Source organism: Trachemys scripta, chromosome 8 (assembly GCF_013100865.1).
Source record: "Trachemys scripta elegans isolate TJP31775 chromosome 8, CAS_Tse_1.0, whole genome shotgun sequence".
Taxonomy (NCBI): Eukaryota; Metazoa; Chordata; order Testudines; family Emydidae; genus Trachemys; species Trachemys scripta.
Genome location: NC_048305.1, coordinates 89,458,199 through 89,480,822, shown reverse-complemented (window position 1 = coordinate 89,480,822; position 22,624 = coordinate 89,458,199). Strand labels below are relative to the sequence as shown.

Sequence of the window (22,624 nt, the reverse complement as noted above, 5' to 3'; positions counted from 1 at the left end):
AGTTTAGATAAAGCAAGCAAGCTAAACAACAAAAGTTTCATATCCAAAGGTTTCCAATATTTTTTGCCTGTCCTATACAGATTTTAAAAAAATAGGGCATTACCATTTGTTTTCTATCTATCTGGTTAAGAAACTACAAATATTTTAAAGCTGCTCTAAGAATAAAACATTAAATAAAATGAGCAACCTGTTTCTAGTCTCCTAACAAATGCTGCAGACAAAAGAAAAAACCTAAGAAATCTTTTTTTATTAGTCATTCTCTCAAGTCCTTTCATATTTGGAAAGTGGTAATGTTCCTGTTCACAGGGATTAAATTAACCTAGAAGGAATTTCTACAGGGCGTAGCAGGTCTTCTTACAATCACTCTCTGAAAAACATTTATTTGTCAGCGAGTAATCAGAGACCAAAGGGTGAAGAAATGGAGCAAAAATTCAGAACAAAATTTAGAGCAAAAGGTAAGGTTTTTTTGGTTTGTATCCCATGCAGACCACAGATGTCTCCTATTTAAGGAATTTGTTCGGACTTAAATGAGTCAAATATTCTCCTCCCAGGCCTAGATGGTGTCCTTTGTTTTCCTCTTCAGAACAAGAATAGCAGCTAATGGAACAGTGTGTAAATACATCAGATGGTGATGTATTTATATAAACATACTGCACTGCCAAAATTCCATAGTCCAAATGAAATTTAAATAGACTGTATTAGAAATAGATGATGCTCCCTTTCTCACCTCCCAGTCCTGTAGAACAGAAAGAATTAGAATTGCCCCAGTCTAGAGGATACTTTCCCAAAGAATAATATTAAGTAGGATAAACAATGTTTACCAATAAAAGTATCTAGTTTTGTTGAAAGGAGAAAGGAATAAAGGTAAAAGGGTGAGTGAAAGGTGTAATATAATTTTTAAAAACTTTTTAGACCAATCATCTGCACATCACTGCTGGATCAATATGCAGGTACTTGACCAAAAACCAATGTGCTTTGACTATTTTTCAAGTATTTGATATCAACTTTGTATAAAGATTCTGCATACACAACAAACTACCAAAGATAGATGAAAAATGACTGTTTTTCCAAGTCTGAAATTAAGTATTAAAAACTAAATTAAAGTATTCCAGAATAGTATTCCACATGGTACTAACAATTTGCCAAATTAAATTCTATGTATCCCAACTGACCATGGGTTGATAAAAATCGGCTAAGTAGGTATTAAAGGAAACAGAAATAGTGTGCAATATTTAAAAACCAGTTCGTAGTTTGGAGAAAACGTCTAAAATCCCGAATTAAAAAACACAAATGAAGTGAAAGCTTTAACTGGTACACACTGTTCACACCTATATTTCAAGTTTGGAAACGCATATTTTCAAGCAGCAATACAAAAAAGTATCCATGAAGAATGCATAATCTCTGAAAAAATTATGAAAACATCCCTGCTACCATTACATTTCTAAATACAAAACTGACTACCATATTGTTGCTTCTGTGTAGCGAGAGAAGTTCATTTTCAAAACAGATAAAATTCAGTCTTTAGGTGTGAATGGTATGAATGACAGTCTCATTTTTTAAATTTCTTAGTTGTTTAGGATCCTTAAGCATGCAAGCCTCGTAGAGGAGGGCCCAGCGAGGGGGCAGAGGTGGCTTATGACATCCAGTTTAGGACAGAGCTGGGAAAGCCTCTGGGTCATCTACATCAGGAGCAGAAGCACTTGACTGAAAGAAAAACATATTACAGAAATTAACTGGAGAACCACAAAGTTTTTAATCTTTACACTTTGTCTTTTTTAATGTTATGCATAATGATACACTTGTGTCTAGCAATTTGGAAGCTTAAAGTTAAGAAAATGGCTAAAATGCCAAACAATGGGTTTTCAAAGTAGTATATAAAACAGTCAGAATAAAATTACTGAAATTTCCTATGATTTTTTCCACAATAAATCACACTGAGAATTATTCTAAGTACTGTCAGATCTCTCACACTAACATTTTACTGCTGCTAATCCACTATTCAGTTATCCATTTTGGACATCACTATAGGTATAGTACATCTCTCTTATACCTTTTGAAAAACACATGGCACTATGAAGTGTGTGTGTGTGTGTGTGTGTGTGTGTGTGTGTGTGTGTGTGTGTGTGTGTGTTTACATATGGCTGATCCCATTCTATTAGAAGTACAGCCTTAGACATGAACGAAGTGACAACCTGTGATGTGGCCATATATTGACACAAATTCTAAGTCTTGTCATGACATAAAGGGATGGGTGACAACAGTGTTGTTGACTGTATAGTTTTTATTCATAGATGAAAATGTAAATATTTTGTCACTTTGAAATCTGTAACTATTTATGCCAACACAGAGATATACAATAGAACTGGGGAAAAATAAGTTTCTTGGGAATTCACAGAATTTAAATAAGACTAGTTTTTCAGGAATAGAATTCTGTTAAACCCAAGTCTGAGTTCAAGTGGAAACCTGTGCTAACATATACTAGAGTTGAAATACACCAAGCAACAATTGGCAAGCTAAAGCTGAACTAAAGAGTCCCTTAAGCACATCTTCAACCATCTTTTATGAAGGTTGCTATGCTGCACCTGAATAAAGATGTAATGATTACATTAGGAATGAAGAGGCTTCAACCTCAACCCAATGTTCCAAAAATCCAAACTGCAATTGCAAGCAAGAAGGAATTTCAAACGAACAGAAAGGGCAGAAATGCCAAAATCCAAATATAAGACTGAGGCAAGAAAGCAGTCCCCTATTTTTTTATATATATACACATACACACACACACCCCTCCATCGCTGGGAGTATGGACATCAGTGGGGCAAGGATCTGCTATGCCAGGTCTCTAGCCCCCCCGTTTTTCCATTCCATCAAAACTAAAAAGATAAGCCATAAAAGCCAATCCATGCAGAAACCAATTGTCTCCACAATAGACTAGCCTAATTCAAAGGTAAAATAAACAAAACACTATCATTGTAAATCACCAACCTGATTGGGTGTGTGGATCACGTCAAACTCCTTCACCAACTGGAAGGAAACACACAAAGTCAACACAAAATAGCTGCAAGATCTGAAAGCCTTCAAGAATGCCATCACAAAAACAGTCCAAGAAATTAGATGTCATACTGGAGTACCAAGTTAGAACAAGAAATACCTGGATTTTGGGCGTGATTCTAAGGAAAGAAAACCCAATTCAACAGCATTTGTAGAAGCATTTCCCAACTACTAAATCTAAACATCCAAGATGAGCTAATGCAGAAGAGAAAAAAAAAACCAGACTTCTGTGAGTGGTGCAAGTGAGCAAGGTATTTTGAATAAGAAGTGACTACAAGCTGGCCTACATTTGAAAAACTGCACCAGTGCTGCAACTAAATAAATTTAAAGGTGCAAACCTCTAGCATAGATACACTTAAATTGGTTAAATGACCAACTAAACTTGCTCATATTGTATCTATAGCAGGGATGATTTGCTTTAGGGTTATACTGGTACAGTTCTTCTAATGCAGACAAGCCCTAGGTGTTTTCGCTTTCTAGTGAGAGACAGAAATGTTGCAGAAACCAGGAAAATAGAAACTACTAAAGCAGTAATGATGGAAGTCTACCGAGGACAAGAAAAGGTAGAGGGAATTAAGAAGTATTTTAAGTGAAAACATGAAGACCTGGTTTCTGCAGTCTGCTAACTTTGCATACTTTTCTAGAGGAAAATTTACATCTTCTGGAATATGTCTCAGTCAATGGAAAAAATGCAACCATAAACTGTGAGTTGTGTGTCAGGGATAATATAGACAATTAGAGATGACAAAGCATTCCTAGGCACCGTGTAACCTATAATGAAACTTGAAAGAATCCCTGTAGGGAGATACTAACCTTTGAGAGTCAATTTTGCCAATAATGAAAACATTGCCAAGTTGCATCCTTAAGTTCTAGTAGAAAACTAGTTTACCTGAAACTTACAGGGATACATGCTAATTGTGCAGTTTAAGTACCTCAAAAGTGCTGATTATGTGTTTCCTAGCTGTGACAAGCTCTTTCTCCGCTCCAACAGGAGGAGGAAGGATGGACTACTAAAACAATGATCTCTATAAAAAGAATACACATATATCACAGATTCCTAGGCCAGAATGGACCACTGATCATCTAGTCTGGCCTCCCGTACAACACAGGCCACAGAACTTCCCAAAAATAATTCCTAGAAAATATCTTTTAGAAAAACACCCAATCTTGATTTAAAAATTGTCAGTGATGGAAAATTCACCACACCCCTTGGTAAACTGCTGCAGTGGTTAACTACTCATGTTAAAAATAATGGCTTATCTAAAAATGGCAGAGATTTCTGGAAAAGCTTTATCATCTATTAACCCAATTTGCTGGGAAAGAGACTGTTAAAAAGAAAAGAATTTGTGGATCTAAGCAGATTACTTACCTTGTCAGTTCTGCTTCCACGCCCGGGCCTTCCACCACGCCCCCGGCCACCTCTACCACCTCTGCCACCACGTCCGGGGCGACCAAGGTCTCCAAAATTGATCTCCAGCTGGGACGTAATATCATTTGCTGGTTTACGGAAGTGATGATCCATTACAGAGTCTTCAGCATGAGCCTAAAATTAAAACGAAAGCATCCACCACACCACTTAAAAAAATTCCGATTTAAGGCCCTGCTCTTACAATCACTTAGCTTTAAGCAAGTACATAAGTATGCTAGGTTCAGAGTCTAAGATCAAGAAACCAGCAGGTTCTTCTCCTTATGAGAGATATATCAACTTTGTTTGAATAATACAGAAATTCCACTGACATACAAGCTGGCATACAGCAAAGGAAACATTTACCAAAAGAACTTTAAATGGAACACACTGGGCTATTCCTAGATCTTTCCTGTATTCCATTAAAGGAACAAGAGCTGATTTAGCTTTTCTGAAAACAGAACTGAAAGAATTTACTTAGCATCCATATCTTTCTCACTAAGAACAATAAAAAGGCTATCCTGAATCTCATTTTCTATTGTTCTCTCCTCTTCCAGGACCCCTGCTAGTTCTATATTTCAATTGTTATTCACTGAATGTCGATAACCTTTGCATATTTAACATGACTGCTTTTTAACTTTCTCTATTTGCATATCCCTCTGTCCTATCTAAAGCCAAGAAAAAAAGTTTTATAGTACTTCACCCACCATACCATTGCCCCAAATGGCCAATGGATTAGATGTACGCACGATATACTACAACCATGATGGCAGCAAACATACCATGCTTAAAAAAAGAACAAATTGGTATCATGAGCTATAGTGAAAATTACACAAGAGCCCTAACTTTGTGCCATATTAGTGCATACTTAAAAAAATCTTCTGGAGCTAGTTGGCCCCCAAGGTATTCAGCATTTATTGTGTTGAGGAATCCTAAGTACCAGTACCAAAATGTATATTGGCAAGTCAGTAAGGCTGGGTGTGTTATTAACAAACACATACATAATACAATTAATCATTAAAAAACAAAAAACAAGATCAGTGGGAAGTCTAGAAAACTGTATCAATATTACAAAGCAATTTACATGCATCTTTTTTGAGCTGGCTTCCTGAAATGTACTTACTTAGTTTTATCAAAAGAGTTAGCTTATTCAAAAACAGATTTTATCAGAATAAAGAGCCATAAATAGCAATTGTCAGTTAACATTAAATAATTTAATTTCAAAGAGAACATAATCCCCCCTTTTTTGCTGAAGTTAAAATAAACGTTTGTTGACTTCAGACCGATTATTTTCTACTATGATTTTGGGAGTGGAGAGAGGAGGAGAGGAGAAGGAGGAGATGATTCAACTATTGCAATAAATACACATTATGGCTTGAACAACCAGAGGCTGCAAAACACATCAGAAAATGAATATTTTTAGTAAACTGGGGTAGCACATAAAAGCCCCACTGTGAGAATCATGGAAGGCCTCACTGTGCTAGGCTCTATACAAACATATATAAAGATACTGTCCCTGCTCAAAAGAACTTACGATCTAATTTAAGACAAACTAACAAGAGAGTAAAAAAACAGGAGGGAAATGAGGGCAATAGTAATAAGAACATATGATTACACCGGCACATTTTATGCATGGCTTGATGTTTCCACCTCATTTTGAAAGCTATTCTAAGTATGAACGAACAAACAGCAATTCTCTCTGGCACTATCTCGCCATTATCAGCTGATGATTTCCTGTAGGCATCACGGCAGAAGTGGGTCTTGAGGTGGGTTGTGAAAAATAACTTTATGGACTATCTCAGGGAGGTGGCTTCTGTGTATAAGGCGTAGTATGAAAAAAGTAAGAGGGACTTATGAAAGAAGTAGACAAGCAGACACTTAGGAAGCAAAGGGTTGTAATTTTGAGGGGAGCAAACATTCTAGTTATGAAACGGTCATACGTGATACACAGCAAGGCACCAGGCATGGACAGAAGAGTTGTGTGTGTGTGTGTGTGTGTGTGTATATATATACACACACACACACACACACACACACACACACCCACCCCATATATTATATGCTCTATTGTTATTAATTTCCTTGCATATAAATGTTTTCATATAATGATTAGCTGATTAAGGAGGTCAAATCAAAACATACCGAATATACTTGTTCATAAGCTGAATATTTTTGGTAAAATATGATGCATCAAAGAGCGGGGATCGGCTTATAAATGGGTTGACACCAAATTTTGATTATTTTAAACTCTATGGAATCACTGAATTGAATATCTAATTTTTTTTTTTTTTTTTTTAAACCGGAAGCGTCTGCAGGCATGGAGCCCCTCAGCTCCCATTGGCTTGGAATGGCAAACCATGGACACTGGGAGCTGAAGGGCTCCGTGCCTGTGAATGCTCCAGGTAAACAAATTGTCCAGGCCCGCTAGCGGCTTACCCTAACGGGCCAGGAGCCAAAGTTTGCCAACCCCTGAAATATAGGGTCGGCTTATGAAAGGGACATACTATTGCTATTTTTACGTAACCATCTTGGGGGGTCGGCTTATAAACGAACGGGCTAATGAATGAGCATATACGATAAATATCACTAATTACAGCTATAAAGGATTGGTACCTCATTTGACTCCAGCGGACTCCCCGGCATTTCTGTCATCCCCTTTGTCTGATGCAAGTTGTGTGTCCACACCAAAGGTATAAAAACAAAAGGAAGAAATGAGACTCCATTACATACAGAAATACCAGGCACTAAGATTAAGTGAACCGGCTGAATACATACGCTACTGAGTATATGAAACAATAAAAGGCTACACAAGTACCCACAAAGAGAAAAAGACTGCGTACAATTGCAGATTCATGGAGTGACTTATCTTGATTCAACAGTGGTCAAATTTAAAATACCACAACTGCAAACCCAGTGAGGAAACAAAGATGCAAATTCACATCTCAGGTTCTCAGTGAGTGGTACAGTATAAGAACCTAAGATGGTATATTAAAATATTGCTCATCCGGTAAAAAACTATCTACACATAGTTTGGATTTGTGTGTCACTGTTCCAACTGTAAGGCTGATATAAGAAATCTTGTGTTTTTCACAAAGGGTCATTTAAAAAAAAAAAAAAAGAACCAGAAAAAGTTTACAAAGAGGACTTACAGTTTTCTGAATTTTCAAAAATCTCAGGTATTTTCCAACAAACAATTTAAAGCTTTTTCAGGTACCTCCCATCACACACTCTCTCTATGAAAATGAGGACAGGCAAGAAAGCTTGGAAGCATAGCAAACAATCTGTACAGCAAACATGTATGATATGGACTGATTTGCCAGCAAGTCTTTCACCACTAAAATTATTTAAACCTGAAACGTTAAATCCTTTTTACAATGCCATTTACATTTTGATTTTTCAGCCATGTCAACAGAATTTGTGTATTTGACTCAGTAAAACAAATCTGAAGGGAAACATTTGAGGTTTGTTTTATGTCACACAATCCAATTTAATGCGTACGTGGAAAGGGTTTTATTGGATTTGGATCAGGATTCCCAAAATTCAATAGATCTCATCTTAAATCTAACAATGAGAGACACTTTTGAGTGAATGTTACTAGACAACCACCGGTTTTTTACTGTTTCATGGAAAATCTGAAAAGGATAAAACAGCTAGATAAATGCTTGGCTGCAACTCCTTGAAACAGCAAACAAGAAAATTGAGGTTGGTATGGGGGGCAATTCTTTCATGACTTTAAGGCAGATGGCGAGCACTGGACACTTAAGTCCTCTATCCTTAGAGACTCAGGGTGGCACTTGCCCACCAATTATCTCAAAATGTATTTGAAGGGTTGAAAACTGTTCCATCACCAAGCCCATTCAATGCCTGATTACTCTGTTGAGACTAACAATTGAGGCACACTGTGATCATCTGTATCGTCCACAACAGTCCAGAAGGACCTGGACTGAAACTTCAAACTTATATACAAGCCAAACCACTATTGCATGGCAACTTTTGATTACTATCGATGAGAGCAAAGTTTGCATCAGTGGCCTAAATATGAATTATTCCATATCACATCATCAGATTTCATGCTTTCATGGTTGATCAGGTGGTATGAAAGAAGGAGGAATGGAAATAGCCAGAAATATCGATTTCCAGATTCTGTTTGACAACTTTTGGATTATTGTACTCCTCAATCTGTTGGGAGAGAGCTCATGCAACTGCTATTCTGGGACTTATGTTATGAAAAGCTCCCTTTCCATATTTAGCTAATAAAAACGTATCTCCTTCTTTGAATCAATGACAAATCAATACGGATGGGGAGAGGCGTTTGTTGAGCTGAAATACTGAGAGTCTTTATATAAATTTTTAAAAATTAAAAATTGCAACTCCAGAAAAAAAGAGTTACTAATTAAAAGATATGGTATGTATATACCTTTGCATGTGCTCAACAGTATTGCCGCAGTATTTTATCCTTATTTTATTTTTAGAGGAGACAATAAAATTCAAGTCTCCTTGGCCAGATACCAAACTGATCTGGTTTAGAGAAAAAGGTTCCAGACTGTCTGCATGACTTCAAGAGCTGCTAAACTTCCAAAGCAATATTAGATTGCCTTAACACACAAACATATAGGTAAATAAAAAAATCAATTATTTAACAGCAATTAGAAAATTCTCTCTCTCTCTGAAAGAATTATATGGTCTATATACCTTGGAAGTCAGTTTTTCCTAGTATAATCTCATCATTCTCCACTTCGCCTTTCTAGCAAGAGCTGGATCTTACAGAAACAAATTAACCCAGGAAATTATTTTTTTTATTTGTGTTACTGTAGCATCTAGGAGCCCTAGTGATGGATCAGAACCTCGCTGTGCTGGGCAGTATATAAACACAGAACAAAAACACAAACACTGCCCCAGCTTACAACTTACTTTCCCCATAAAATACGGACTCCCAAGGATGTCATTCCAAAAGGCTTTTCAGAAGAGTGAATTCGTTTATTTCTATACTGCAAGGCAAAATTTAAACTAAAAAATAAAAACCTGTCTTTTCTACTGATGCCCATGCACATTCAAGTGTTTTTATTGACAAATTTTAAATATTCTTTAGTTTAAGTAAAATGGCAACTACTGAGTCTGTAACAGCACACAGATCTAAGCACTTATATAGCCACAATCACAGTATTATCCAAGTACTGCCTAGTCTCAGAATGTACTCTTCAACAAGAGGCTAGTATTAGTACCCTCATTTTATAGACGACGAACTGCGGCTAGAGTGCTCATCTATCCATACATGTAGTTTAAATTCTATGAAAAATAAATTGTGTATGTATACTTAACAAGAGCGACAGATGTAAAAAGCTGAGAGCATCAATTTATCCAATTGGAAAAACTAAGGAGAGTAATCACAATTTACTGGTTTAGTGGGAGTCAGTGCAAACTATGGAACAAAGTTCTAGATCCTTGGCTTGTCACAGACCACGTCACTCATCCTTTTTTGAAGCTAATATTTAAAACTAAAAAGCCCCTTAACGACTGTTTGCAAAGCTGTTTTAAACCACTGGCCAGCCTGCATTTGAAAACGATGCAGTTTAAGTTTCAGGAGAGGAAGCAAATTCAAAGAAATTTGCATCTGTGAAGCTTCTAACGCCAGTGTGCGAGGTCCGATAATCTGCTAGATATTGTGGGGATTGGATACTGTGATTCTTCACAAACACAGGATTGCCCTGCTTCTGGTTCATAAAACAGTTACTAGAATGAACATTACAGAAAAATAGCAAGTACTCCATGGTTTCTTTAATTTAATATTCTTTACAAGTGCTCTAGGTAGCACTGCAAAACATCAGGATACTGACATTATGAAATTAGATGTTACAGACAGGGCCTGTATGTTCAGACACATTTGTACAGGGCCTACTAGAATGAGCTCATATCCTGACTGAGACCTTTGGGCATGACAGTAACAATAAAAAATTACTGAATGTATTATCAGATACTTGATCAAATGCCTTTCAAAGTTTAAGCTATAATTTGTTTAAATGCACTTACATGTTGATAAGGTAAGGTTTTATTTTAAATGCTCAAAAAGAACTTCCTTATGAACCTATCAAAACTGCAGTACCTCTCCAGAGTTTTACTTTTGTAGATAAAAATATAATACCCACTAAGCTAAAAAGAGACAGCCCAGTAGCCGAAACTGACTGCACTAAACAGTTTTATTTATGCTGCTTAAAAATTTTAGTAGCAAAGCACCCTATTCCTGCTTTTAAACAGCAATTTTATTGCCATAATCTTCACGTCAAGAAATAAAATCTGCAAGTCAAACAGTAAATATATTTTAACAGCATGAGATCTAGGCACTTTGGAACACCATTAAGTTTTACTTTACCTCCTCACTCTTTGACTTATGGAGAACAAATCCTTTTTTCCATTGCCCATCAGCACCCTCATTTGGTTTACGGATGTTGAATTCAACTTTTGCACGATCCTTATTCTGAATAGCTTTCCATTCATCCAGGGTCATTTCTTTTGGGCCTTCTTCCTTAACCTCTTCCACCTCATTCTCTCTGAATGAAATTCATTTTTATTATGATTACTTAATTTCTATTAATATTTTAAATAACTATGCATAGCAAATCCAAAAACAGTGCATCAGTATCAGAATATAGGGGAATTCATTGTGTCAAAGATTTAGTAGTAGTTATTAGGATACAGAGTAGAAAATCTTCAGAACTCTGCCCTACAGAAAAGGTGTGTTGCTTTTCAAAAGTAAGATGGGATGTCCACCCTAACCAACCAATAAAAACTCAGCAACAGTCCCTGAACAAAATGGGAGTAGAGCACAGTAAACAGTTTCAAGTTAGTAAGGCCCAATGTATTTCTATACCCATTAATGCTATTTTTCACAGCAAATGAGATTTTTACCTTTTGCCATGGAATCAGTTTTTCAGATGTCCCTTAGCAGATGATGAAAATAAGACTGGGATGGCAAGCAAATTAAGTGAGGGACACTATCATATGCTGTTCTCAGTCTTGGCAATTTTTCAAATACGTATTTTAATAATTTTGTTTCTTCATTCAATTTCTAATCTTAAAATGCACAAAATGGTTTACACCTCCACCAGATCACAGTTCTAGTCTCACCTGCCTTGAAACAATAATGGTAAACAACTTAAGATCTGATTCCTAAGTATTGCAGTTTCACCCACTAAGTGTCTCTGATCTCTGCCGAAAAACCTCCTATTTGTAACTTTCAAATACTTGGTCACTGTGTTCAGTAACAGGTTGTGCTCTAATTACTCATACTGAGACCACAATGCTGTACCTATTTCACCTAGTATGTTTATATAGGACAAATGATTCCACTAACATTCACTATTTACATTTCATTGGACTTCTTGGGAGAACAGTGTACACAAGCATATGTAAAATACTATAAAAGCATCAACTAAATGAGAAAGTTTCTTGTTATTTAGTAACCTTAATTTTTGGTGTGATAATGGAAAGGTATTTTTTTTAAATGTTAAACAAAGACTCAGACTTAAGTACTCAGCTGAAACAGTTCAGCTGTTTCAAAGAACAAGGTTATGGAAAATAAGTTTGGCCATGTTAAAAAAATTGTTTTCGGCTACTCTGCTAAGAAGCTCTACTATTCCATGCTTTGGAGGAAGGATCTGAAATTTGGCAAGGAGGATCACCCAGGTTTCAGGATGCCTTTTGCCATCTCTCAAAATTTGCACAGATGTGGAAAGATATAAGCCTCCAAAAATATCTCAGTTTGCACATGTTCAGCAAAGACACAACTCCTGAGATCAGACTGCATGTGCCATCCCCAAAGAGCAACTAAGCATGCTGCCTCTAGGGGCACTGGAACTAAAAAACAGGAATGTCTGCTTTGCACCCTCAATACTAACTACCCCCTCCTGGTGCCCACGCAGCATGGATGGAAAAGGAAGAAGCTCAAATGCAGAAGAGGATGATGAGGGAAGTGATGCTGGGCAGATAGGAAAAAAGCATAGGGAAGATGACTAGAGGCAACAAGGAGTAGCAGAGAAGGGGGACAGGAGCAGAAGTGGCAGGTAGACGGGCGGGGGGTGGGCAAGGGAAAAAGGGTCTGTAACCACTAAAGCACACTCTCTTAGAGCATGCTTACATCAACTTAACTATGTAAGCGTACACACCACAGTATTCCTCCTGCTACCGTAACTTCCCTGCTACACCAACCTAGTAAATCCACCTTGACAAGAGGCGTACAGCTTAGGTTGATGTAGTTTGGGTGATGCAGCATCTGTAACTGTCTGCCACAGGGAGTGGGGAGCTGAGAGCCCTGGCAGTAGCTGACCTCCAACTGGGAGCTCCATGGGGAGTTGAGAACCTGGGTAGCAGCCACGCTTCCGGCTTGGAGCTTGGCACCGAGCCGAGAGCCCAGGCTCTCAGCCCTCCACACTGCCCCTCTTCAGTCAGTGCAAGCACTCCTAATGAGGACACACACACCAAACAGAAGGACGGCAGCGGGGACATGAAAAACTGCAGTAATTACTGTGGTGCTGTAAGTCGACCTAACGTAGGATTGACTTAACTTTGTAGTGTAGATGTGCCTTTAGAGAACCTAGAATTGATTTAATTATTCCTGAGTGAACTTTCTGAAACCCACTAGCAAAGTGTCTCCCCATCTCCTGCTAATGGTAGGTACACAACCTTCTTCCATTACCACAGTTACTCTATTAGCTCAAGCAGTAGAGGACTACTGTGAATTTAAAGATCCCAACCTGCTGATGACCCACGGGCAGGATTATCAATATAGTTTCACATGATTTTTTTCTTTCAAGTTTTAAACTTAAAAAAAGAAAACACTTAGGAAACTGCATCCAGAAATCATGTTAAAAGAACATTAACGTCGCAAAGTCAAGCACTCAAAAGTTAGGAAATTCCAAAATTAAGTACAGCATTAGCCCTTCTTGTGCATATGCATTATGATACGGTCTTTAATTACACTGGTCTACAATTTTTGAGAAGTCGTCTGCTTCAGAGATAAAATGTGCTATTTATTATGTATTTTGATGTGCTGAATTCAAATATGACCATTAAAACAACTGATTGGCTACTGTTTCTAAGATATTTAAGTTTTTACATTTTAGGTCTATGTATATTGTGTAGATAGTAGAGTTTTAATCATAAATTGTAAACCTAGGTCTTTTCATGTGTTTATGGTTGCTTTATGAGATAATATTTCACCTGTCCTGTTTATGTAACACTTTAAAAATCAGCAAAAGGGTTATATAAATAAAATTTATTATGAAACAAAAGGCAAAAAGCTATTCTGTACATAGTTTAGTCCTATTCAGTGTCTACTCGGCGCTTCTTGGCTTGTCTCTTGTATTCATTAAATGGAGCATCTCTTGTCACTGTCCAGCAATAGTCTGCAAGCATTGATGGGCTCCATTTGCCCTGATAGCGTTTCTCCATTGTTGCAATGTCCTGGTGAAATCGCTCGCCATGCTCGTCGCTCACTGCTCCGCAGTTCGATGGAAAGAAATCTAGACGAGAGTGCAAAAAATGTATTTTTAGTGACATGTTGCAACCAAGGCTTTTGTATGCCTTGAGGAGGTTTTCCACCAACAACCTGTAGTTGTCTGCCTTGTTGTTTCCAAGAAAATTTATTGCCACTAACTGGAAGGCTTTCCATGCCGTCTTTTCCTTGCCACGCAGTGCATGGTCAAATGCACCATCTCGAAGAAGTTCACGAATCTGAGGACCAACAAAGACACCTTCCTTTATCTTAGCTTAACCTTGGAAATTTTCCATGGAGGTACGTGAAAGCTGCTTGTGTTTTGTCAATGGCCTTGACCAAGTCCTTCATCAGATCCAGCTTGATGTGCAAGGGTGGTAACAAAATCTTCCTTGATTCAACAAGTGGTGGATGCTGAACACTTTTCCTCCCAGGCTCCAATGACTGTTGGAGTGGCCAATCTTTCTTGATGTAGTGGGAATCTCTTGCACGACTATCCCATTCGCAGAGAAAACAGCAGTACTTTGTGTATCCTGTCTGCAGACCAAGCAAGAGAGCAACAACCTTCAAATCGCCACAAAGCTGCCACTGATGTTGCTCAGTTTACGCACCTCAAAAGTTGTTTCATGTTGTCATAGGTTTCCTTCATATGGACCAACTGGAATTGATGGCAAAACATTGCCATTATGCAGTAAAACAGCTTTAAGATTTGTCTTCGATGAATCAATGAACAGTCTCCACTCATCTGGATCGTGAACGATGTTGAGGGCTGCCATCACACCATTGATGTTGTTGCAGGCTTCAAGATCATCTTCCATGAAGAAGAATGGGACAAGATCCTTTTGACGGTCAGGGAACATGGAAACCCTAACATCACCTGCCAGGAGATTCCACTGCTGTAGTCTGGAGCCCAACAGCTCCGCCTTACTCTTGGGTAGTTCCAAATCCCTGACAAGGTCATTCAGTTCACCTTGTGTTATGAGGTTGTGGTTCAGAGGAGGAGGATGGGAGAAAATGTGGGTCCTGTGACATTGATGGTTTCAGGACCAGAAGTTTCAGCCTCTTCCTCGTCTGACTCAAGTGAGAAGGATTCTGGTGCATCAGGAACCGGCAGTCCTTCTCCGTGGGGTACTGGGCGTATAGCTGATGGAATGTTTGGATAATGCACAGTCCACTTTTTCTTCTTTGACAAACCTTTCCCAACTGGAGGCACCAGGCAGAAGTAACAATTGCTGGTATGATCTGTTGGCTCTCTCCAAATCATTGGCACTGCAAAAGGCATAGATTTCCTTTTCCTGTTCAACCACTGGCGAAGATTTGTTGCACAAGTGTTGCAGCATATGTGTGGGGCCCACCTCTTGTCCTGATCTCCAATTTTGCAGCCAAAATAAAGGTGATAGACTTTCTTAACCATAGTGGTTATACTGCGCTTTTGTGATGCAGAAGTCACTTCACCACAAACATAGCAGAAGTTATCTGCACTGTTCACAAAAGTACGAGGCATCTCTGCTCACTTTGGCTAAACAGAAATGTGTCCCTTTGCAAAAACAAACACTGACAAATAAGAGAGCACGACACTGTATGATTTCTAGAGCTGATATAGGGCAATTTGTTCAGCAGAGTGAGGTAAGCTTCACTTACCATGGATTGCATCATCCATGACTTCTAGGAATAACATGATGCAATTCATATCATGTATGACGCAATACCAGCTTCAGATTGCATCATTCATTGTTTTGCCTAAAAAGCAAGTACTGTCCAAACCCAGTCATAGATTTATTCATAGATCCAGTCAAAGATGTATTTTAGTCATTTCTGGTTTAAATTGAGATCCCTTCCCTTTATAACTCACTTATCCTCCGCCATTCCCAAGTCAAGGGTCGTATATACTGACCCAATAGCATATCTTGAAAACTAGAGCCAATCAACAATTCTAAGCATCATTTTTGTTCTCAGTGACCCAGAATTAGTAAAGTTTGACTACATTTATTTCAGAAGCATTTTGGCTGTAGAGCAGTGTTACATGATCACATATTTTCCCCTATATGACACAGCCTCATTCAACACAGGACAAACAGCACTCACTGATAAGGAAGCTATTCAATATTTCTTTTTGATCTTCATCCAAACCCTGTGCTGAAAACAGTATCATTAATTTCTTCTGGGCTCTTTCTATAGTGCTTATGATAATATATTGCTTTACAAACATGAATAATTTTATCTTCACAACACTCATGTGAAGTGAGGTAGCATTATATCCATTGAGAAAGAGATTAAAGCCAAATTTGTCAGAAATGTAAACTAATTTTGGGCATCAAATTTTAATTTTTTATTTTAATGTATTACCTCATTTACATTTAAGGCCTGTTTTTTCATATTACTTAGTTTTTTTATAGCACTTTATACATTCAAAGGAGAGCCCCCATTTACAACAGTTGCAGTTGTGAGTGCTCACAATTGCTGCAACTCAGACCCTGGGTGTCTCATGGGGTAACCAGAAAATGAGAAACCTAGGACTGCCTATGAAAATTTTTGTTTACACGATTTACCCAGAATCATAAAATTCCTCTCTGGCAGAGGCAGGGATAGAACCTATCTTTACAGGGTGGTTTTCAACTGTATCAACCACATCCTCTCTCTACCTCATTCCATGCCTCATTCACTGTACATTTTCCAACTTCCACTACAAACAAGGTAGGGGTCCTTACAGACAACTACAAACCCCTGATTCATCCCGCAGAGCACAGTCTGTCCTGTGCATGAAGCAAGGGTCGTGTACTCTTGTAATTAAGGACTGTTTCATAATGCATACTCAACAAGAGCATCAAATTAAGGTTCCACAGGCAGCCTTAATTCTGGCATTTTCTAATTTTGAGGGCTTGATTTTGCAACCTTAATGCTCTTTTAGTGTAGGTTTTTTGGATGTAATACATACTGCCATTGAATCAGACAGCTTTGCATGTCATAAATAAAATACACAACAAGAGACTAGTCTCTTCCTCCAGCACCGGAAAATTCTCTAGCAATACAAAAAGCTACAGTAAGTCACTGCACTGGCCTTTTCTAACAAATACCAGTAGGTCATGATGTGCCTACTGGTATTAAACAGGTTTAAAACAAATACAAGGAAGTTCTTCTTCACGCAGCGCACAGCCAACTTGTGGAACGCCTTACCTGAGGACATTGTGAAGGCTAGGACTATAACAGCGTTTAAAAGAGAACTGGATAAATTCATGGTGGGTTAAGTCCATTAACGGCTATTAGCCAGGATGGGTAAGGAATGGTGTCCCTAGCCTCTGTTCGTCAGAGGATGGAGATGGATGGCAGAAGAGAGATCACCTGATCATTGCCTGTTAGGTTCACTCCCTCTGGGGCACCTGGCATTGGCCACTGTCGGTAGACAATAAACTGGGCTACATGGACCTTTGGTCTGACCCGGTACGGTCGTTCTTATGCCTAAAGTGGGACTTTAGAAGTTATTAGCGCTCAAGCCAGAACTTTCTCAATTCAATTATATTCCTCTTCCGTTAGTTCATGCTACACTGAAGTAATCAGTTGAGGCAATCAATTCCTTAATATCACACAGCCATAGTGGCTTCAATATGAGATCAATCAGAAGGAGAAAACTGAATTCAAAGGTCTTTACTTACAACCAAAGGAATAAACAAAATAATAAATTAGCGGCAAAGTAGTTTGGATTTGTTTAGTTTTGCCTCCCTGGTCTCCATTTCCAACAAAAAGTTTACCAAATACCTCATTCTAAAGTTTTAAAAACCTCAGAGAGCTTTCTATAAACCTATTTCATTAACAATGGGGTAAATAATTTTAATTTGATAGTTTAAAGAACATTAAGGAAAATAATGGTGAAGTGTATGATCATGCTTCCAGAGTGCTGAACAAACATTTAAAATAAATCGAACGTAAATAAATGAGTTCAGTGTAAACTCCAAGATATATATAGCTCTGTACAAACAGAAGCCCTATTTACATGAGAACACAACATCAGTCCCCACTTACCCACATCATATCCATTTTCATCCAGTTATCTTATGCTCCCACTCAAGCTTGTTTGACCAACCACCTCTTATCTTCTTTGCATAATTCCCAGTTTCCATGCTACTTTCTATGCTGTCTCAGGTGGTGGGGGCAGCCTCCCAATGGATAATTTCCCTTCCAATCTCTTCCATGAAGCTTATGTAAACTAACATCCACAGTTAACTCAGGCATTGGACAGTAAAGTTACCTTCTACTTATTTGTCCCCATTTGGCTAAGGACGCCCCTTCTGTTGGCATTCTGCATATTTTACTAATGGAAAGTGTCTACATGCTATTTAAACAGATTACAAATTGCTATTCCAAATTTAGGGTGAAATTCTATGTAAACCACCCCATGGTTCAATAGGAACACTAATAAATGTGTGTACTGCTCTTTGAAGATGTATAGCAGTGTGTGAGCTTGCAAACTTACTTTCTTATTTTCTATCCCACCCATCTTTTACCTAAACTTGACCAAATTAAAATTACTAGACTTCTTTCTCCTACTTTAGCATTCTATACTCCAGATCTGCTTCAAAGGTACCTAAGCTACTCCATGCTGCAGGGGAAACCTGATTTCCATTAAATGCAGCTCACCTGAGATTCACACTAGTATGCTACTCAGATGCATGCTAGAATAGGATATTACTCCAGTAACTTCCAGGAGAAGCAAAAATTGTTTGATCGACTGTTAAGCATATTTAATATTAGTAATATTAGTCTGTTCTGGTTTGAAACACTTCATTTTTAACACAAGCTTTAATAATGACAAACTAAACTTCTAACATGTCCAGCAAAATATGCTTAGCATTACAGCTATTGAAATTAGTGGTTTTAGTTTAACATAATTTTTTTCCTATAAAGTATATATTGAATGCAATTCTGGGAGGCAAATGCAAGACTTCCATGTGATACACACTGTAAAAATGATTTTCAACAAGAACCAGACAAACTGTTTAAACAGCTGTAACAAGTAGTAATGGACTAAGTACCAAAACACCAATTACGTCAATGTAATTATTTTAAATAAATAATCTATCGATAATATGTTTATCATACTATTGCTCTCAACGCTGATTTTTCCAAAACTGTGTTCTGACTTACTAGTTGAGCATTTTGGGTGATGTCAAGAGCTACTTTTGGGTAAAGAACAAAATGTTAACATGTAAAAGGTATTACTATTAAAGCCACAAACAGAAGCATGCAGTTTCATTCATCCACCCAACTTCACATCAAGTGTTTCAGAGATAATCTGTTTTAAAGAACATTTTTATATTAACAACTGATTTATCATTTTGGGTAGTGGGAATCTAGTGCATCATATACTCAATTCTGCAGCACTGTGGAAAATGTAGTTATCTAAAAAACCCTCCCTGTTGGATGGATCCCTACTCTAACCTTGAATAAGTCTCCCTTCCACAGCAGATTTATGTGTTACTGTTTTGTTGTTTTAGGGGCCAAATTTCAAAACACCAGCATGCAGCAAGTGGTTAGACTGAGCCAGAAATCCCTGGAAATGCATCACATACACTCGCCTCAGGCTCTGGAGGACCAATCAAGATGTTCCACATCCTGAGCACTTCCCTGCCATCCCTAGTGCATGGGAAATCTGCTGGTGGATCCACTGACCCCACTTCTGCTCACCTACATACTAGAAGGTGGGGATCTTCACCACAACAGAGATGCATGGGACATGGGGCAAACTGCACTTCTGCTGTACCAGAGTCTTCCCCAGCCTTACAGGGGCAAAATTTGGCCTTTAATACTCAATCTAGGAACGGACAAGGACACTTGATGATTTCCTGTTCTGTCCATTCCCTCTGGGGCACCTGGCTTTGACCACTATTGGAAGACAGGATACTGGGCTAGATGGACCTTTGGTCTGACTGTTCTTATCTAAATTTCCTCACTGAATAATAAAACTTTGCCCTCCTCTAATGACTATCCCCAAAGTCATTAATGAGAAAACTGACTGGTACTACATCCCTTATTAGAATTTTCTTAGACAAATGTACACTCCGAGTTACCCTCTAATCCAGTTGTCATTTCTTAAGAGATGGTCACATGGAACCGTATCACATGCCATACCAAAATTGAAAAACTACATTTCATTCATCTACATTTATTATCTTATCAAAGTTTCACATTACGTTTTCATGAACCCCATGTCCCACTACTGATTATCTTGTTTCCTATATAGCCACTTGCTTTTGTTCAACCAATCCAACGGGTGTTAAAAATCACTGATTTCCAATTCTCTGGTTCCCTCTTTCTTTGAGGGTTAAGTTAAATTAAATTAAAAGTAGTCAAGTTATCTGCAAATCACACATACACACAGCAACAGAACTGGGGAGACATGGAATATTTTCAGAAGTTTGGCCATCATCAATACAACTATTTTGGAAACCCAAAAGTAAAAAGAAGTGCTGCCTACCAACTATCTCCTCCTGCGTAGTTACTCTGCTCAGATGTGGCTGGGTAGCTTTCAAGTTTTTTTGTTTTGATTTGAAGATCTTATTTTGGAAGCATATTAAAACTATAATTTAACAGATTACTAGCAAAATAAATCTGAAGGCGGCCTAGTAGTTGACGAACCATTAACATGTAAACATCTAGAAATAAAGGTAGTTTAGAACATGGCCCTCTTCTCCCCAGTCTTTCAACAGTACTGTGACCATTTACGTATCTGTGGAAGAAATACCAATGGTCCCAGGGGTAACAGCTCATGCCAATGGCACCATGGCCAAAGAACCCAAGAAACTAAAAAGTAAAATAGTTAAATGATACGTGAAGCAATTGAAGAAAGTTGTAAAAAGGATAGTACTCACTTATTCTCAGAATCAGCAGGTGGGTGTTCCTCTCCTTCTGGTGTTTCCTCGGTCACGTTTGACTGATCCAAATCACTGCAATTAAGAGATTTTTCTTCAAACCACCACCTAACTGTTTAAAACTACTAAGATGTTACCGAATCCCTAACGCAGACTCACTTAATAGTCATGAGTAAGGCTACGTTTTAGTCACGTATTTTAGTAAGGCATGGACAGGTCACGGGCAGTAAACAAATTCACGGCCTGTGACCTGTCCATGACTTTTACTATATACCCCTGACTAAAAATTGGGGAGAGGTGGGAAGGTGCAATCCGGGAGGGCGGCCCTGGGTGGCTGGTTCCCCTACCCTGCTCCTGGGAAGCAGGGACCCCAGCTTCTAGCTCCACCTGCTGCCTCCACTCCACCTCAAGCCTTGATTCTGCAGCTCCCAGTGGCTGGGAACTGTGGCCAATGGAAGCTGCAAGGGCTGAGGGAAAGGAGTTGCTGTCGCCCTTCCGGGGAGCGCCCCCTCACCCCCCAAAGGCAAGCAACCCCCAACCTCTATCCCCATCCCTGGAACCCCCACACACCCAAACTCCTGCTGCTGGGGAACAGGGGGACCCCCAAGACTGCCCCAGCAGCAGCTGGCGCGCCTGGCCCATGGGCTGCCCAAGCTGCCCAGGCAGCCCTGGGGCAAGACACACCAGCCGCTGCAGAAGTCACGGAGGTCATGGAATCCATGTCAAACACAGAGCCTTAGTCATGAAGTTGAGCTTTTCTCACTATTTCATGAAAAACGTTAGTCTCTTTATAGATTTAAGAAGGCCAATTGCTGCAATTTTCTGGGCAGTTTTCCCAAGACTTGTATTGCTCTTAGTATCAATCCCCAATACTTCAAGTGCCCTGCCTCTTCCTCAAATGTAAAACTGACCAAGGCATTAAAGTGAGGACTAGAAAGACAATGAAGCCCTTGAAAAAGTGTAGATGTAAAATGATACAAAGTGACAATCACTGCTTTTCAAAAAGTGGAAAAGAAAAACATCTTAGAGTCAAAAGTCCAAGTAACCTCAAATGTTAATAACAAGTTATTAGGTAACCTTTTGCTTGTCAAGTGTTAACAAGGTTTCAAAACCGATTTTAAGAAAACGAAGTAATGCTGTTTCTACTAACACTGGAGACTTAAAAACTCCCACCAAAAAATACAAATTCCAGAGAAGCAAATACTTTTTTTATATTTTATAAATAGTGGAAACTGGGGGACCTGTTTACATTTTTCTAATTTAAAATTTCAAGAAATTACAGATTACTAACGTTAGCTCATCTTTGACGGTTCCCCAGTTGTGTGATCCGCTGCCACCACGTTTATCCTCATGCTTTAGGCCACTGAAATGGGAATGTGAGAGAGAACTAACAAAACTGAGTTAACATAATAGTGTCTGGATACAGAAATTCAAAGGCAAATGAAGATTTGTATTCTATTAAAGGCTAATGAAAAACACAATAGGAAGAGTTTAAGACTTACGATCTATCACTTCCACTATGTCTGTCAAATTCACGTTTGCCACGGGAGTCAAAGCCATCTCCTCTGCCCATTCCACGTCCACGACCACCACGTCCACCTCTTCCGCCTGGACCACCACGACCACGCACAAGTCGGTCAATAACGGGTCTATCATAGAACAGAGGCCATTACATTTCCAAAATGTAAAGCACAGCTCACAGAGCCTTTCAATATATTTGTTTTTAAACTCTATGCTGTATATCGTTAGTAGAATATAAACATCCATTTAGGCATACTACGATCTAATTACTATATGAAAAAATAGCACTTTAAATGCAGC

The 22,624-nt window shown here is 38.5% G+C and overlaps 1 protein-coding gene across 2 annotated transcripts in view; it reads right to left on the bottom strand.

The window, feature by feature from the left end:
- Window positions 1–228: 228 nt before the first annotated feature.
- The window catches only part of SERBP1 (SERPINE1 mRNA binding protein 1), a 28,472-nt gene continuing 6,076 nt past the window's right edge, over window positions 229–22,624 (bottom strand). The window contains exons 3-10 of one of the 2 annotated variants that reach the window (XM_034779524.1): window positions 22,306–22,452; window positions 22,095–22,190; window positions 20,804–20,878; window positions 10,821–10,998; window positions 7,067–7,114; window positions 4,418–4,591; window positions 2,983–3,021; window positions 229–1,704 (exon numbers count right to left, since the gene is read on the bottom strand). In XM_034779524.1, coding sequence (XP_034635415.1) covers window positions 1,648–1,704; window positions 2,983–3,021; window positions 4,418–4,591; window positions 7,067–7,114; window positions 10,821–10,998; window positions 20,804–20,878; window positions 22,095–22,190; window positions 22,306–22,452 — 814 coding nt within the window. In that variant the 3' untranslated portion in view covers window positions 229–1,647. The remainder of the gene's footprint in view (window positions 1,705–2,982; window positions 3,022–4,417; window positions 4,592–7,066; window positions 7,115–10,820; window positions 10,999–20,803; window positions 20,879–22,094; window positions 22,191–22,305; window positions 22,453–22,624) is intronic. The other variant, XM_034779525.1, reaches the window with a different exon arrangement.